Genomic DNA, 18,582 nt, shown 5'->3' on the forward strand with positions numbered 1-18,582 from the left:
CAATAAAGATGTCTTAAAGGTCAGGGTGCAAATATTGAAAACCTTTCTGTAGCCCTCTAGAACCCCCCTTTACAATGCATAACTGTCATTAAAATGTGATTAGGTCGTTGGTAGACAGCAGTTTAATCACTAAATACAATTCAGAATGTGTCGTCTGCCATTTGAATCTCGCGCCCCCTCATCTTTGGCTTTTCCCGGAGATGTTACGTCACAGTAGCCGGAGGATTCAATGACTACTAGTCATGAACAGTCTAATAACGCCCCTTTCTGTTGGCTCGTGTGTTTCAAAATCCTCTCATTCCAAAACATTGCTCGCCATTGAATGTGCTGTCCATCCATCCATCCATTATCTATACCGCTTATCCTCACAAGGGTCGCGGGGCGTGCTGGAGCCTATCCCAGCTGTCTTCGGGCAGTAGGCGGGGGACACCCGAATTGGTTGCCAACCAATCGCAGGGCATGGAGACAAACATCCACACTCACAATAACAGCTAGGGGCAATTTAGTGTCCAATTAACCTACCATGCATGTTTTTGGAATGTGGGAGGAAACCGGAGTACCCGGAGAAAACCCACGCAGGCACGGGGAGAACATGCAAACTCCACACAGGGAGGCCGGTCAGCGCCAACAAGCTTGAAGGCAGATGTCAGGAAGTTTGGGGGTTTAAAACAAAAAAACAAGACAGCAGTGAACTGAAACTTTGCGAGATGGTCACAGGAATGTGAATGTCATGAGAGTCCAGTGTGGATTTGCCACTGTATGTATAAAACCTGCCCTGTGATTGGACTTGATTGTTTTGATCAGGCCATGTTCAATAGAACATACAATTAATGTTCCTGCATTGGGTTAAATTCTTAATGCAGATATTCATATATTCACTGACGCGTCAAGTTAGAGCAAGAATTGCTATTTACTACTACTATTTGCAGCATTGATTCTTCTGAGAATGTCTTCCATAGGAAAGTAATATTAATACTGCGCAAAATCCTTCCTTAACGCAATCAAAAATCAATCAAAGTGAATCGTAAATCAAATCGAATCGATTTCGGAAATCTGAATCAATACTCAGCCCTACTATTCAGTGTGTCATCATCTTGCACCTTCACAGTATTTTATACTTACAGTATTTTGCAATATGTTACACGCATAAAATTAAACAAGGTTTTTTTCTTTTAATGGTCTCCCGGGAGCCAACTCTCTGTTGTGGTCACTTGATGACAGACCATCTTACTCAGAGTGTCTGTACTGTTAAATAATTGAATGAGTGTTGTCTTGTAAATGTAGCGGTACACTGGCCTGTCTTGGGTGCAGGCAGTGCGCTCCACGCAGTGATGGTGTCAATACAAGCGTCAATGGTTGCCTGTCTCTATACGTTCCCTGTGATTGACTGTCGACCAGTCCAGGGTCTGGTCCTCCTTTCGCGCAAAGTCAACTGTGACAGGCTCCAGCTCCCAGCATGGAAAATGGATGGCTGTAAAATGCAAGATTCTTTCACGGCTGCTGATTCTCTTGATAAAGCATCAACAAGACCAACATAAACATAACCTCAGTTTGTCTTGCTGCATGATGTTATCCAGGCCGAATTTGCCATGTGTTCACCATCTATCTGCCACTCAGAAATAGCACAATTGTGAGAAAGAACAATAATATTTCATCCCCATGTACATTTCGGTTTGCACAGAATTTAACATGCTTTCAAGATGCTAATATGCTAACCCTAACCTTAACCCGTGGTACACACCTTCCGAATGTACATATTGCTGCTGTTTAACCACTGTGAGTGTGCTGCCACAATCCATTTAGGAGTGTCTACGGCAACATTTTTATAGCTCCTGCAGATAATTATGTAGGATGTATTTGGTATATGCATAATGTATCAATGAACACATCAGTACTCCTGGTACTAATGGCTTTGTTGCAACACTAAGTTGGAGTTGTCATGGTGATTTGAGCAGTGGGTGTGACTGCAGTTCAATAGCAGCTGTTCAAAGCAGTCACGGTAAAGTATCTCCATCAGGAAACCCCAGCTCTACTAAATATTTGACGGTGTGTGTGTGTGCATGTGTGCACGCCAATGTGTGAAAGGTGTCTCCACCTCTTGCATTATTCATGTCCATCTTGCAGAGGTCTCTCTGACCATGAGACACCACAGGGCCGAAGGAGCAATTTACGTAACATATTCAACATTTTCTCCTTTGCAAAACTCAATGAAATTAGGCACACACTGTTTGTTACTGCTTTCAAAATCAACCTCATTAGTCAGATGATATATTGTGCGGCACTCTGAATAATACAAAACTCGTTTTGATGGATGAGGGGATTAATTACAGATGTCTTAATGATACACTTGTTTTAGGCTGGCTCTTCAGTGAAGGAAAACCGAGACAAAGGCTTACAGTATATACAGCAATATTACTTACTGGTATTTTTTAATGACTGTTGACCATATTACGGATCTTTTGATGAGCATGTGCTAATTTATGACAATGTGTCCTTTTTTTTAGTGAAAACACACAAACTCCGAGTGTACAAAGTACAAGCCAAATTTTTATACAAAAGCAATATTGCGAGTGGTAACGAGGAGGACAGCAACAAAAAAAAAACAATGAGACACCGTAAGTACAAAATCTAGAAGTATGAAGACTAACACGCAACCGGAAGAACGGCGTATAGCCAGCGATGCATTGATCCACTGTATGTCACCTCACTCAGTTGGGTGAACAGAGCAAAACCCAGAGACAATCATCTGTCCATTTTCTATACTACTGAAGCCTTTGCAGAGGCACTGGGAAGCTTATCATAGCTGACAGGCAGGTACACATTGGACTGGTCACTACTTAATCACAGATCATGGCATAGAGACCTTGATGATGATGAGTAATGCTGTAAAAAAAGGAGTGCCTACCACGTTATCCTTGGGGGTGCCTTAAAACAGACTAGTGGTAAGAGGAGATGCATTTATTAATTTTATGAACTGTCTTTTTTTCCGTTTAATAAACTGTCATTGATAAGAGCAGCGTCATTTCTATTAGCACTTATTTAAGGCTATTTAAGCCATTTGTGATTTATGGATTAGTCTCTGAATTTACATGGCTTCGAATATACAGTAGTAGATCACTGTACTTTATTTCAGAAGCAGAGTCACCTTTATTGGCCAAGTAGGTTAAAACAAACTAGGAATTTGTCTTTGGTATGCAGGCTTCTTTATACTGCAGCAAAAAGCCACTATAATAAAAGATACATTTAGGGCATAAACACTAAGCAATGTAAAATGTCCATTGGGGGCAGTGATACTGATCAACAAAAAGTGTGCAAATGATGCACAGCACTGATGCTACAATAGTAATAATGGCGCTACGGGGATGTGCAAATAGTCAAAGTGAACTATGAAATAGAAGTCAACTCTCACAGAAATTCAAATTGTTTAATTGACATAATATGTTCACATAACATCTCTGTCAAAGCTCACACTTCAATGAAACTTGTTGCTTTAGCTTAAGTTCAAGTGAAGCGCTTCAAATGTATTGTTAAGATGGATGGATGCATGGCTAGCTGGATGGATGGATGGATGGATGGATGGATAGATAGATAGATAGATAGATAGATTTCAATTCAAAATTCAATTAGTTGTAATTCTTTTTCTTACATGGAAACAAAGGTTCGAGGTGAATTGAACGGACAAGTGGATTACTAAACGAACACATCAGGTGCTTGCCTAATAGGGCGTGATGTAGTTTGTCTGACTCGAGTTGCCGTAGCTTGGCATCGTTGACCAGCAGAGGTCTTCCGCTCAGAAGCTGAATGATTTGCGTTTTACAAGCTAATAGCCAATCATAGTTGTCGCCATTTTGCATAATGCAATTGATGGCACATTCATTCAAATCATATCTAAAAAGCACAATGACTTTTAATTCTTCACAATTCTATTCTAAAATAAAAATATCTTGATATTTTTTCAAAGAACTCGATAATGATAATTTGACAATATTCTACAAAAAAATACTTTAAATCTGCACTTACTTCACAGTGTGTAATTTGACAATATTCTACAAAAAAATACTTTAAATCTGCACTTACTTCACAGTGTGTGTGTTTACTAAGCTTTTGTTTAGCATGCTTGCGCGGTCGCCATGTTTTCCTCGTAATCCATATGGCCCGTGGTGGAACAGAATTGCTCTTCCCGGTGACCGTTTTGGCACATCTAAGAATGTTATTCCCACCGATGCCAGTTTTGTGAAGCTCAAACCATTTACAGACTACGGACGACGTGGACTTGCGCCTTGCTATTATCCCCCGCTGGACACTCCTCCATACTTGAAACGAAGCGGCTGCAGTGCGGACAGAGTCACGTGACTGGGTCCTGCCCGCTGATTCGGCGAATGATTATCACTTCCTCCTCCTCGGCCATCAATGCACCCTGATTCGCCAAATGAGGATTTCAGCATTTCCTCATACTTTGCGGCCATCAACTGACTCGTTATGCTTTTCGAGGCAGTATTAATACTCTACAATGTAAAATTACACATCGTGAAAGCAAGATTGACGATGATATCGATGGCGATATATATCGGCCAGCTCTAGTGTTTACGCATGTTGAATTGGCGTCGCCACTCGTGACATTTGGTCACTCTGATTGGCTGTTGCTAGCAAATCAGCGCTCGGAGCACCAAAGGGAAGTGACAAAAACGGATAAACAGCCTTGCCCCCCTTAATCTTCTTACAAGTACAAGAGCGAGGGTTGACAATTTAAGTATTTTACGATACCGTGTCAAGAACGTGATGGTTTACTTCGCGTGGGAGTTCATCGCGAGCGAAGAATATAGCTGAATGCATTGTTTACGTTTTTCTAATCCGCCCCCGGCCAGTAGCTTTCCGGTTGGATTTTTCTAACCATGAGAAATAGTGACTACCGCCGGCGATGGTATGGAAGGGTATTACATCTTATGTGTGCGCAGAAGGTACGTTAATGGTCAGTGTCGCTGTCTGTTGTTGCGGTGTGTTTTTCCAGCGTGACGTGCCGACATCTGGCCGGACGTCACAGGGGGTGTCTGCCACTGTTGGCCAACGTTGTTTTGGTCTATCTAGGCCTTAAGAGCAAAGAGAAGCAGTTTGAGTCGAGATAAGTATAAAGAACGACTACGGCTGCCATAAAAGCCATCCCTGCAGTGTGACCCCCGTCTGCTTGTTGTTTATTTGGCTACCGCAATTTCCCACCATTGCTGACAATGGACGGCTATCTTAACAGTGGACGGGTCCCCTGAGTCTCCCCCCATTCAAGATTAAGCGACACAAACTTTACCGCACTGTATAACCTTTTTTGAAACTTCGTTCACATGTCCCCAAATACCTCAAAATTATGTGCTGTAGGTCGATATAAATGTGCCAGTTAGCTTTCAACACTTTTTGGGCTGTCAATGATGAGGTCAATGATTATGGGGTAGTGGACCGCCGATACAGGCCATGTCAGAGCTTGGTCCGCATTGCCAGCAGTAAGTTGAATTCATTTCCGGTAAAGGATGGACTTTGCCCAATTTGCCCCTCGTCACCAATTCTGTTCATAACCTTTATGGACAGAATTACTAGATACATCCGAGGCATTGAGCGCGTCCGGTTTGCTGACATCAGTATCGCCTGATATTTTTTTGCACCTGTTGTGGTTCTCTTGGCTTCATCAAACCATAATCTTCATCTCTCACAGAGCAGGTCACATTTGGGTGCAAATGACATATAAATCAGCACCTCTAGGTCAGAAAAGGGCGGCGTGTCCTTCCTAGCCCAAGTGGTGGAGTTCAAGTGTCTTGGGGTCTTGTTCACGAGTGAATGAAGAATGGAGCAGAAGATCGACAGGCAGATCAAAAAAGATCAGGCAAAAATGTGCAGTTTCCACAGTGATAAGGACTCTGCATCGGTGTGTTGTGGTGAAGAAAGAACTGAGCCGAAAGGTGAAGCTCTTATCTACTGGTTGCTCTGCATTCCAACTCTTGCCTTTGGTCTAGGGCAGTAGGTCATTACCTAAAGAACAAGATCACAAATACAAGCGGCTGCAAATGAGCTTCCTCTACCTTAGAGATTTAAGTTTGGACGTCTGGCTCTGTTCAGACTGGGCCACATTATTGACCCATCTGACAGGTTGCTGTAGCAATGACAACGGAACGGAGGTGTTTTCCAGCAAGTGTAGTGTTTGACGTCACCGGTCCACTAGTGATGGGCATAACAGTTCTTTTAAGTGAACTGAATCATTAGACTGTGATTGACTGGCAACCAATTCAGGGCGTCCCCCGCCTACTGCCCGAAGACAGCTGGGATAGGCTCCAGCACACCCGCGACTATTATGAGGCCAAGTGGTATAGATAATGGATGGATGGATGGATGAATCATTAGAATCATTTCATCAAAAAGAAGCCCTGCATAGCCCTTACAACATACACACACATCATATATGTATGTGTATATATATATATATATATATATATATATATATATATATATATATATATGTGTATATATATGTATATGTGTGTATATAAATATGTATATATGTATATATATATATATATATGTATATATATAAATATGTATATATATGTATATATATAAATATGTATATATATGTATATATATATATATATGTATATATATAAATATGTATATATGTATATATCTATATATATATATATATATATATATATATATGTATAAATATATATATATATATATATATATGTATATGTGTGTGTGTGTGTGTGTGTGTAATTGTCTACACCTGATGTTCTTATTATAATTGGTGCGTTTGGATTATCGTTGCTAACAAAAACATCTGCATTTGCATTGATGTACTGTAATCACGTCAGGCAATAGTCATATTCGTATTTGGTGATTATGCACCGGACTTTCCAAAAAAAAAAAAAAAAAACTCTCAAAAAGAAGTTTTGATGTTAACGTATGATAAAATTTGAATTTAATACCATTATCATAACCATTATAATCATGGTTATAATAACGGTGATAAATACTAACAACAACAGTAATCGCAGTAGACACTATGCCTACATATATAAACATTTGTTATTTTGGAAGACATAACACACGGCCGTCACGCGCCCGGTGTATTTTTGTTTTCACGCGTTACGAAGTGCGGGCTTGTCAAATGAAGCGGATGACTACATGTCTGGTTAAACGTTCTGTTGCGCTGAAATAAAAACAAGAATTAATAAAACACTCGAGCACCAAACAAATTTTGAAATAAAAGTACAATTTAATGGCAAACCAACATTATGATGATTGCACCACATTATAGTTGCAGTAGACAGAGAGGATAATAATATTTAAGTGCACATATGTGTATTGTAATATATGTTTTCAAATAAACAGTGCTGGGCACTTGACCCTTTTTTGCCCGTCCGGCCGCGACCCTCCACCCTTGACCTGGGTACCCTTCCGGCCGCGACCCCCCGGCCATATTCGTAAACATGCGCGTGGCTGAGCCCAAATGAACTGAGAAAAGAACGAATCACTTCAGGAAGTGATCCATTCACTCACGTTCACTGAAAAGATTTGTTCTTTTTGAACGAATCATTCGCGAACGACCCAACACTACGGTCCACACTTCGATATCTGCCGTACACATTGCACATGTTCGACAATAAATCAGAGTCTGATTACAATAGAATGGAGAGGAAAGAGCTTTAATCTTGAATGTCGTTTAGAAAAGACCTCTTCATACATGTGTTGCCTATGGCCGCATGTTTGCAGTTGGTAATGCATTGTAATCCATTTGCAAGGCATCTTGCAATTAATGCGCAATTATGCAACAAGACTTTCTGTGCAGACTGGCTTTTTTTTGGCCTGCATATTAAAACCCCAGGCCACCCGAGGACCTCTCTGACCTACTTTTGCACCTTTCCTATTTTAGAGTGGACAGTGACAAGAATGAGAAAGGCGAGAGATGGAGAAGACAACAATTTGCAACAGTCATACCCGACTGCACTTTGATGAGGCTGGGTCATGCAAAGCATCTTAGAACCCATAAAATGTTACTTGTTTAGATGGTTCATCTTGTGCTTAGTAACAGAAAGGCTTCATGCTCAGACATGATGGAATGATCCACTATCACAATTGCACTGTAGCACATTTAAAATTGATTTATTTGGAATGAATGGTCAAATTGCAGTACTGTAATGCTTAATAAATGACAGCTGCTACTTGATGCTGTATGGATAAAGTGGTGTTGCCATGGTAATAGTGACTGTCCGGATGCGGGTGGCCTTAGTGAGAGGCTGAAATGAAAATGAGATGTCACTTTCCTTTTCACTGGATGTGACAAGCAGTCAGAACTGGGACACCTTCGGTTACACTGTGAATGTAGCTGGAGTGGCAGGTCAGCAAGTCCGCTCAGTCTCTGCAGACACAAACACACAATGAGACAAGTGGGGGCAGAGAACATGCTGCAGCTTTGATACCCTCGCACCAGATTACATTTTCCAAGTATTTATTGACAATGGCACTTCATTTCATGGCCCATTAGCAGACTGCTAAATGACTGAATATATTGGTGATAAGAGAGCATGAATGGAAGCGTATGTGTTTGCGGAAGAGGCAAAGGACAAGACAGAGAATGCAGGCCACAAATACTAAAAAAAAAAAAAGAAACTCAGTTTAAAAGCAACTACGATGTTCATTGCAGCATTTTGTCTACATTCATCTCACTGTTAGAGACACATTTCTGGAAAGAACAAATCCTCATAATGCAGTATTTTTGTCACTTGAGATCTTATCATGACCAAAATTATGTCTCTGTCCAATTTTCAATTCGATGAGGTTTTCCTTTTGTGTCATTCCTGAAGACAGTTAAATGTTTCATTTAAACTGACCATGTCTGATTTGTTGATCAACTTTTATGGTACATACTGTATAACTGTCATAAACAACTGGATTAAGCCAGTTGGAATACACTGATTGAGAATGCACTACGTTTTGTAGGAACTTATACAAAAAATACTATATATAATTATTATAAATCATTGGTGTTGAACCGAAACCTCCTTATGTCACAATTTGGTAAATGTCTTTTTTTTTCCACACATCTATCCTATTGGTCAGTACATAGTTTAGGTGTTATTTATTTATTTATTTATTTTTTACAAGCGAAGTATAATTATATATTATATATGTTAAACATGTGCAACATATGCCACAAACAGCACATATTCAGTACTCTACTGCATTAAATAAGAATATTACTAAAAATACTACTACTACCACTTGTTCTTAATAACACTTTGTTTAATTTTATTTTGGATACTATATACCAGGGGTCTTCAATCCTGTTCCTCAAGGTCGGCTGTCCTGCTGCAACACATCGCATTCAAATGACCAGTTAAGCAGAAGATGGACAACAATCTCGAATAATTCGGGGACCTCAAATTAAAGAAAAAATTATGGAGGAGATATATATATATGCAAATATTGATCTTTTAACTTTAGCTTTAGGACTTGAAATTGAGAACTCTGGATAGGAATATCAATATTTTGGGATTGAGCCGCCCATCCCTAATGTACACGTAAACTGAAAATGTCTGTGTGGAAGATAGCCGAGTCAGAGACTTTGTGTCAACCTGTTTGAGCTGACTTATTGCAGTTATATATTATTTTCCAGCCCGCCAAAGTAGGTAACAACCAGTAGATCAAGGCACCGTAGTCTTTATGAGTGCAAAGAAAAATCAGCATTTGAAAGACTATTTTCAGGATGTGTATAATATTCGAGTGTGTGTTGTTCTTGAGAAATTATGGTATTTACCACTTTGGTATTGTTTTCTTACAGATACCTCCATACCATTTATCTGGGCATTCGGAGTCGTCAGAGTGCTGAGACAGACCGATGGCGTTACCATTGGAGGATGATCTATGAGTTTGCAGACGTGAGCATGCTGCATCTGCTGGCCACCTTTCTCGAGAGCGCTCCACAGTTGGTGCTGCAATTGTGCATCATCATACAGACACACAAACTTCAGGCTGTTCAAGGTAAAATATGCATTGCAACATATAAGTGGTTTAAATGTTGCACAGTGGTTGGTCATGTCTGTTTGTGTGTGCGTGTATGTGTTTGTGTGTGTGTGTGTGTGTGTGTGTGGGTGTGTTGGGGGGGCTTACTATGTACTGTATGTCATTCCATATTCCATGGACAAAGAGCCAGAAGGAACAGCAAGTCAGTTGTACAGCACTACTGCAAAGGTAAAATGGGGGAAATAGTTCATAAAACAAAGAAAGAAATGGGTGGTCATTTTTTTACATAGTGTAATACAATTATCTGGATGTTGTCAATGTGACATTGTGCAGAAAAATGCTGCTTGGATGAGTTGGCAGTGTTGGTGTAACTCAACTTCCCAATGCTGACCACAAATTACACTTAGTAATCAAATTTAAAGTATGCCATTAGCTTGCACATTGGGACTCTCATAACACTTAATCAGAATAATCACCATCTTATTCTGTATTTCACTTCATGGAAAATGTGAGATTTATAATCAGAGATGGGCATTTAGTCCCAGGGTTGGAACAGTCTGTCCGTACATCTGGTTGGTCATTTTGTGGACGGAGGATGAGAAGTCTTTTTAAAAGGTCAGACTAAGCAAGGACGGAGGTGGGTTTTCGTCCGTCCCTCTAATTGTTCCTAACCGGGTCAAGTACCGACTGACATGTTTTTTTTTTTAAAAGCAAGACCACTGTTCTCTTCTGCAATACCACGGAGATGCCTTTAACTGCCTGCACAGTGCACCACACTTTTCATGTTCCCTGCAACCACCATGTAAGATTGCACAGGCATAGTCTGCCCTCTAGTGTTTCAACACATGTAATACATTTGATAACGCCACATGCAGGAGACCACACAGACGACTGACAGAAACACGCCCTGTCTGCCTTTAATATGTAACGTATTTTCCGGACTATACGTCGCTCCGGAGTACAAGTCGCACCAGCCATAAAATGCATAATACAGAAGAAAAAAACATATATAAGTCGCACTGGAGTATAAGTCCGGAAAATACAGTAATACTGTATAAGGTATGCATTGGGAGTAGGAAAAGAGTGGATAGCAATTTTGTTTTGTTTACTAACTTTACATACTTATCCCTTTGCATGCAAAGTATGTCCTTATCTGGGACTGGAACATCTTTTCAGCGTAAAACTCTGCCAGCGCCGGAATTACCCGGAAGCGGAAGTCTTTTCGTTTCCTTTGAAAATAACCTTGCATTATTTTGCAACAATTATATTATATTATATTGTATTATATTATATTATATTATATTATATTATATTATATTATATTATATTATATTATATTATATTATATTATATTATATTATATTATATTAATCACAAAATCTACTTCTACAGCTCTGAGCTGCACTTAGTAGAGGAATTACACGTAGCGCTCTGTGCGGTCTATATCTGTGCAGGCTAGACTGGGTTTTGGGATTTTCTCAGTCGCACGCAGTTTGGCACAGTAAAAAACAGGCATTTTGTGCCATTGTGTGTGTGAACACAGCCGACTTCAGTGCCAATCAAAGCGGCTCCTCTCATCCCTTTAAAATTGGCGTGTGAGAGGCGCAGTCCTTGAAGAAAGAAGAGTTCTTGCAGGAGGTCAAACCGTGCAAAGTGCATTTGCAAAGACCTCCACGGGTTGGATGTTGGAAAGTTGGCCAGGGAGATCACAGATCTGTGAAGTGGGCTCTTGGAGACTGCCTTCCACCCCGATCATTCATGTCTGTGTCTTCTACGCGGATAACCAAAATTAGGAGCGTAACTATATAAATGAAATAAAAGTAGGGCTGCATTTCAAATTAAGAGAAAGTAAAAAGTGAAAATTATGCATGTTTAAATAAACTGGTTGATTTCAGAAACATTAAGGAAAAAGTATGAGTTCCCCTTTTCTGTTTAGCATCTCGACACAACAATGGAGTCTCTAACAATTGTACATATTGTAATTTAACAAATATGAACAACAATTGAACAGTTATAGCGGTTATATCTGTTCAAAACATATTAGTTTTATGTCATAATAACGTTTCACGTATGCTCTTTTAGTGTTCCTAGTGGAAATAAGGCTAGGTTCACACCGCAGGCAAATGCGACCCAGATCGTATTTTTTTGCCCATATGCAACCTGTATCTGATTTTTTTATGACAGACTGAACAGCTCAATTCGGATTTTTTTTAATTCTACCTGGGTCGCTTTGATATATGGTCCTAAATCCAATACGTATCCGATTTTTTTGCCATGCGACCGCAGTCTGAACGGCACAGGTCGCATATATCCAACATTGACGTCATCCGGAGCAGAAAATGCGCTCCGCACAGGTAGAGGGAAAGTGCTGGCAGCAGGGGGGTCAAATCTGCAAAGTTGTTTTGAGTAACGCTATTGATTTTATATTTTATTTTAATTTAATCCCACTTGAAACATGAAGCATAAAGTGGACATTTATGGTGATAGTCGTAATTCAGCTACGTTTCAGATCGATTCATTTTTTACGCACGGTTATGACTTCATTGTTTGTGATGTCTCCATGTAATGAGATATTAAAGCCTCGCCTCATAATTTCCCCCAAATACTGTATTTATTTCTACCTCCTACCTAACCGCTTCACTGTAGAAATGCCCCGACACGCTGGACCACATTTATTTCCGCAAACACAACGTCGGGAGTGACGTCGTCTCTTCTTCTGTGAACGCGGGTCACTTTGGCAACACGTGTTCATAGAGCAGACAAGACTGAGGTCGCATTTATAATGTAATATGAACGCTTACAGCTTACACAAAAAAATCGTAAATTTTTTCAAAAAAACGAATTGAGCATTAAGGCCAGTTAGCATAAACAAAATTGACTTTGGCCATTTAGATTTTGAGTTTATCTTCCTTTTGTGGTCATTCGATGAACTTTCTCCCTTTCTTGTCTTTAACTCAACTTACACACTGAGGGACTCTTCGAATTCTCCAAGAACTCCCGGGTCATCACACTTAGAGAGAATAGCAAAGGAAATTTCCTCGGCAAAAATGAGAATCCAAAGAGGCACTAGGCCTCTGCTGCAGTGTGCGTTCGCTTGTTATTTAGGCAACAAATGAAGCCTTTACCATGTGTTTACTCCCTAGTGGTTGGCTGACTTCTGGTTGTGAAACTGCTTGATTAGATATGCATCAGAGCCCGCATTTTAAATGTAAATAAGCAGATGATCAGGTTAATTTAATATTGTCAGCCAAAATGGTGATCGCAATTAAAATGTGATTAATTGTGCAGCCCTAAATCACAGTATGATTAATTTTGTACATTTAAAGATCTGGCAAAGGCTGAGAAACATTCACTTTTAGAAGTATCAGTGAACCAATTGCTGCCAATCAGATAGATAAAACAGGAAGCCCAACAGTTTAATGGTGGCCTAGTAATTAGAATTTGGTGCACAAAAACCTATGCAGTATCTTACTAACAAGAGAAACGGGAAGAGCTAACATGGCTGGTATAAAGCAACAACAATAACAACAATTTAACAGGAAAGCAAAATACAATCAAAACACCGACACACTACAGACACAATCTTTAAAAAAGCAAACAAATACACATGATGACTATAATAACACTACAAGTATGAATGTTGACAAATTTGGTTGTTAGTTTCTTTAAATTCAGTTTAAATGAGCCGTATGAAATGAACTCTCTTATGTTTTCTAAGCAGACAAGAGGGGAAGCAGCAAAACAGACACCAGCACTAAGTTGGAAGGATGAAAAGCACAATCATTCTTAATCTGGATCAAATGATTTAGGACAATTCATTTATGACGATTATGTTTTCATGTTAAAAAATATTTCCGGACTGGTTAGTTTACCCAGCAGAAACTCTCAGTCTCAGGCAAGAAATCATTCAAAGAGCCTCAGTTAAACACATCTCGTCGTTAATCGTAGATATGTGCCTTGTTGGACATTCAACACACAATGCTTGAATCTTATTAAAAGCTTGCACTGTCACTAATGTCAAAAAATATATATATTTGCGCTAAATGCCACCCGTTGGTGAAAATAAGTGTCATTTTCATGGTGGATTCATCCCATAAGGGCCCTCTTATTCAGACTTTAATACTGTATGACTGATAGGAAAATACTTCATCATTTGTGATGCAAGGAAACCGTCTAGCCTCAAGTGTTTGTGCTAAGCCTGAGCAAACACCTCCTGGACCAATCTGTCTTGGAAACAATGTCTGTGTTGCATAATGTGTCAACTGAAGTGAAATGTGTTTGTGTCGCAGGTATGACAGCAGCAGCCTCCCTCGTCTCCCTGGCCTGGGCCCTGGCCTCGTATCAGAAGGCCCTGCGAGAGTCTCGGGATGACAAGAAGCCCATCACCTACCTGGCTGTCATCATTCAGTTCTGCTGGCACTTCTTCACTATCGCAGCGAGGGTCATCACCTTTGCCCTCTTTGCGTCTGTGTTCCAACTCTACTTTGGCATCTTCATCGTGCTACACTGGTGCATCATGACCTTCTGGATTGTCCACTGTGAGACAGACTTCTGCATCAGCAAGTGGGAAGAAATTGTGTTTGACATGGTGGTGGGCATTATCTACATCTTTTCCTGGTTCAATGTTAAGGAGGGACGGACAAGGTGAGAAACATGCTGATTAATATTCTCCAAAACTCCAAATTAATATTTACTTTTATACTTTTTTTTCTTGCATTGCCATTAATTCAAATACATTGGAACTAACTACTACGTCTTGCATCTCATGGAGTGCACTGTTTGCACCATTCCTTGATATGACGGGACATAAATGGCCAATAGCACAGGAGTTGAGCACGTTTCATGACTTTATCAGCTGACGTGACAAGTTACGGGGTTTCCATGCAGTAGCTTTAAGACAGTGTCTTTTAAACTGTGAGGGACCACGACTTGATGTACAACTGACTGGGAGGATGGATTGACAACTTTACGGCAAAGTAAGCCCTTTTGCAGAATAAGTCTGTGGCATTCTTGCCAAAGTACTTTCTCAGCAGGAGTGCATTTTCTCATATGCCAGTATGGTGGTTTCCGACCTTTTGCTTTCCAATTAAGAACCTCTGAAAGTGCAGGATCTTGTTGTTGTTCCTTTCTGAGATTGTCTTCAGGGAGTTCAAGCACAAAGGTGGAGGAAACAAATTGTGTGGAGCACCGTGAGTCGGGACAAGGAGGCTTTGAGTTAGTCTGGTCAGGGGAGGCGACCAGTTCTGGCATTGTCAAGGGGAGTCTTTCTGAGACCAAGAAGAGGTTTGTGACAATAACAAAGGGCTGTTTGTGAAGATAATGGCGGATATGTCTTATGGCCCAGACAATTGCAAAAAGCTCTCTGTCATAAGTTGACCACTTTCTTTCTGATTTTGTGAGAACATGGCTAGCATATGCAATCACTTTCTCTTGGTATCCATGTTCCTGAGCTAGCACAGCACCAATAGCTGAACCTGAAGCATAAGTGTAGCGAGAGAATGGCAAAGTGAAGTCAGGAAACGCGACTGCTGGGGGGGTTGGTGAGTGCATGTTTGAGATATATGAATGCATTTTACACAAAGAAGTCCATTGGAAAAGTGCATTTTGCTCTGAGTGCATGTGGGGGGGACACATTGTGATACGCAAAGTTCCTGATAAACTTGCGGCATTATGAGCAGAGTCCTAAGAAGGCTCATACTTGTGTTGCTGAGCGTGGAATAGGCCAGTTTTGAACACTTTTCATATTCTCTGGGTCTGGCTGAGTGCCATACTTGGATACCACATGACCCAAAAATCGTACCTGATCTCTGGCCAAACAGCATTTCGTTGGATTCAGCTTGAGGCCACTGGTCTGGAGAAGATTTCCTCTAGGTGCTGAAGATGTTCACTGAAGGATCGGCTGTAGATAAGGACATCATCCAGATACACTAGGCATGTTTTCCATGGGAGGCCACGCAGCACTGTCTCCATCAAACGCTGGCATGTGGCTGGAGCATTTGTGAGTCCCATTGGCATAACCTTGAAGTGATAGTGGACTAAAACTAATATTTCTCAGTATAAACGCTTTCAAATTTCTGAACCTTAAAGTAATATACTGTAAACATTATTGTATTACAACATGACATTTCAAACTGCAGTAAATTGGTAATGAACATTACACTGACAATCAAGCATCCGATCTAATATGCACATAAAAAATAAATACATATGCGATTGAATATTGCACACGCATAAGAGACAATATTATTTTGTTTTATGTAAAACCATCGGCTTTTGTTTTTCTTTTTTATTTTAATAATCACCGACAGAAGAATCTTGCCTAGGGTGCCGCAATGGCTTGCATTTTGCCATGATAGGTTTTTCATAGACCAGAATCCTGCGCGAGCCAATAGCGATCCAGACTTGCCTTTCAATGACGCTACGTCACGGCTCTGCTCCCAGGAGCCAAGAAGGAGCAAGTATGTCTATGTGTGGTCGCTTGCTACGCTACTGCTTTGTTTCTGTTTTCATGGTTATCTTATTGTGACCAAAATTCGAGCAAAATGTACTGTGTACGAACTCATCGTAGGGTAAAGACAATTTGGCGATGTGATGTGGTCTGAGGATATCTTAAGTAGATCAGCTGATGATGGGAAACACCTTCTGAGAGTCCAGAGTACCACACCTGAAAAGAGAATCACGCACACGCAAACTCAAGGTGCCGAGACGGCAGACCTGACAGTAACCCACCTCTCAGAAGAACAAGAAGCTTGTGTAGGCAGGGTGTCCATCGATCACGCAAGGTCGTGGCAAAAATGAGACAGAGGACTTGACAAAACATTCTTTATCAGATAGACATGGAAGGTGGGGTTAACACAGAGGTCAGGAGCTTAAGATGTACAGTACAAGGATTCACCAAGGCCCAATCTCAAAGGGGCCAAATTCTTAGATTCACCTTGAGTGGCAAATTCCTTGTGCTTAGCCACAACCTCTGACTGAGTGTTGGCAAGTGCAGGAATGCGGTGGCGGTTGCCGTGTACCCAAGTTCTTCCAGAGGACTGGTGCAGAGTGGAGCGGGCTTATCACTAGATTCTGGAGCACAGGCGCATGTGGTTCTGTACTGACGGGACTGCAAAGTCATTGTTATTGGCATAAGGTAGGGAATTATCAGCGTACTCTACCAAAGTGTGCTGGGTGCTCCATTAAGATGGATGGTACTGTCATGCAGCAGAGTGCCATCTCCAGCTGCTGGTTGGTGAGCTTAGATTGACCATTGGTCTGTGTATGTATTCAAATGAAAGGCTCAGGCCAATGCCAACACCGCACAGAAATTGTTCCAGACCTGTGAGGTGAACTGAATACACCTGTCTGAAACAATGTCCGAAGGGATGCCATGAAGGCGGAAGACATGGACCAACAGGTCAGTGGTCTCTTTGGCTGATGGGAGATTGGGAAAATCTATCAACAAATAGTGAGAATGACAGTGTTACCTTTCGATGGGGTAAATCCAGTAAAAAAAGTCCAGGGCGATGTGCGACCATGGACGCTTGGTAATGGGAAGTGGACGGAGCAGACCAGAGCAAGTTTTATTTTGAGCACAAACCGTGCATGCAGAGACAAGTGATCAAGTGTCTTCCTCCATTGGTGGGTCACCGGAAATTTTGATGGAGGAAAGCCAAAGTTCTACGGAGTCAAGGGTGAGAGGTTAGTTGTGATGAATGGGTCCCACTGTAGTACCTGGGAGCAGACAGTGTCAGGGACAAATAATAAATTCTGTGGGGTCCCACTGGCGATAGACTGTCCAATCTGCGCCCTCATCACCAGTGTCTCAATCTCCGATGGCAAAGCAAGTGGGAGGCAAGATCGGATCCGATTTGGTGCCCTCTGCAGGAAACTGGAGGGAGAGGGTATCGGGGTCAGTGTTTTGGGACCCTGAATGGTAGACGGGGTGAATGTGACCCGATTAAAAAAAAAACAAGGCCCACCTAGCTTGTCTTTAGTCTCTTGGCAGAGTGGCTGTATTTAAGTTCTTGTGGTCGGTTGACAACTATAAATATTTTTTCCGCCCGCTCTAGTTCTGTCATTTCTCCAACGCCATTTTAACTGCCAAGAGTCCCCGTCTCCAATTCCATAGTTTTTCTCAACCTGAGACAGCCTATGTGAGGGGGAAAAAAGCACATGGGTGGACCTTACCGTCCTCCTGGGACAGAACTGTACCAACTCCCATCTCTGACGCATTTACTTCGACAATGAATTGTCTGTGGGTCTTGGTGGACGAGGACGGGAGGCGAACAGATTTTTGAGTTTGCGGAAAGCCAGGTCAACTTCCTCTGACCAACAGAGAGGTACCAATGTAGATGTAAAGGTGGCAAAAGGGGCCGCAACACAAGTATAATTTTTAATGAAACGTCAATAAAAAAAAAGCAAAGCCAAGGAAACGTTGCAGCTGTTTTCTCGATGATGATTTAGGTGACTGCTGTTAGCTTAGCTGGATCCATCTGAAGCTGTTCCTCAGAAATGACGTAATCCAGAAAAGTACTCTTTGTAACATGGAACCTATCTTTCGGCTTTCAAAAAAAGCTTGTTTTTGAGAAGTCTCTG

General features: G+C 41.0%; 1 protein-coding gene across 4 annotated transcripts in view; it reads left to right on the forward strand.

Moving 5' to 3' along the window:
* xkr4 (XK related 4) overlaps nucleotides 1-18,582 on the forward strand; it is a 34,287-nt gene that overhangs the window by 7,180 nt on the left and 8,525 nt on the right. For all 4 annotated transcript variants that reach the window (XM_086043350.1, XM_086043354.1, XM_086043353.1 and 1 more), the window contains 2 exons: nucleotides 9,821-10,020; nucleotides 14,292-14,646. In XM_086043350.1, the coding sequence (XP_085899476.1) occupies nucleotides 9,821-10,020; nucleotides 14,292-14,646 (555 nt within the window). The remainder of the gene's footprint in view (nucleotides 1-9,820; nucleotides 10,021-14,291; nucleotides 14,647-18,582) is intronic.

This window comes from Filicampus tigris, chromosome 10 (assembly GCF_054856515.1).
Source record: "Filicampus tigris isolate MCC_2025a chromosome 10, RoL_Ftig_1.0, whole genome shotgun sequence".
In the NCBI taxonomy this organism is placed as follows: Eukaryota; Metazoa; Chordata; class Actinopteri; order Syngnathiformes; family Syngnathidae; genus Filicampus; species Filicampus tigris.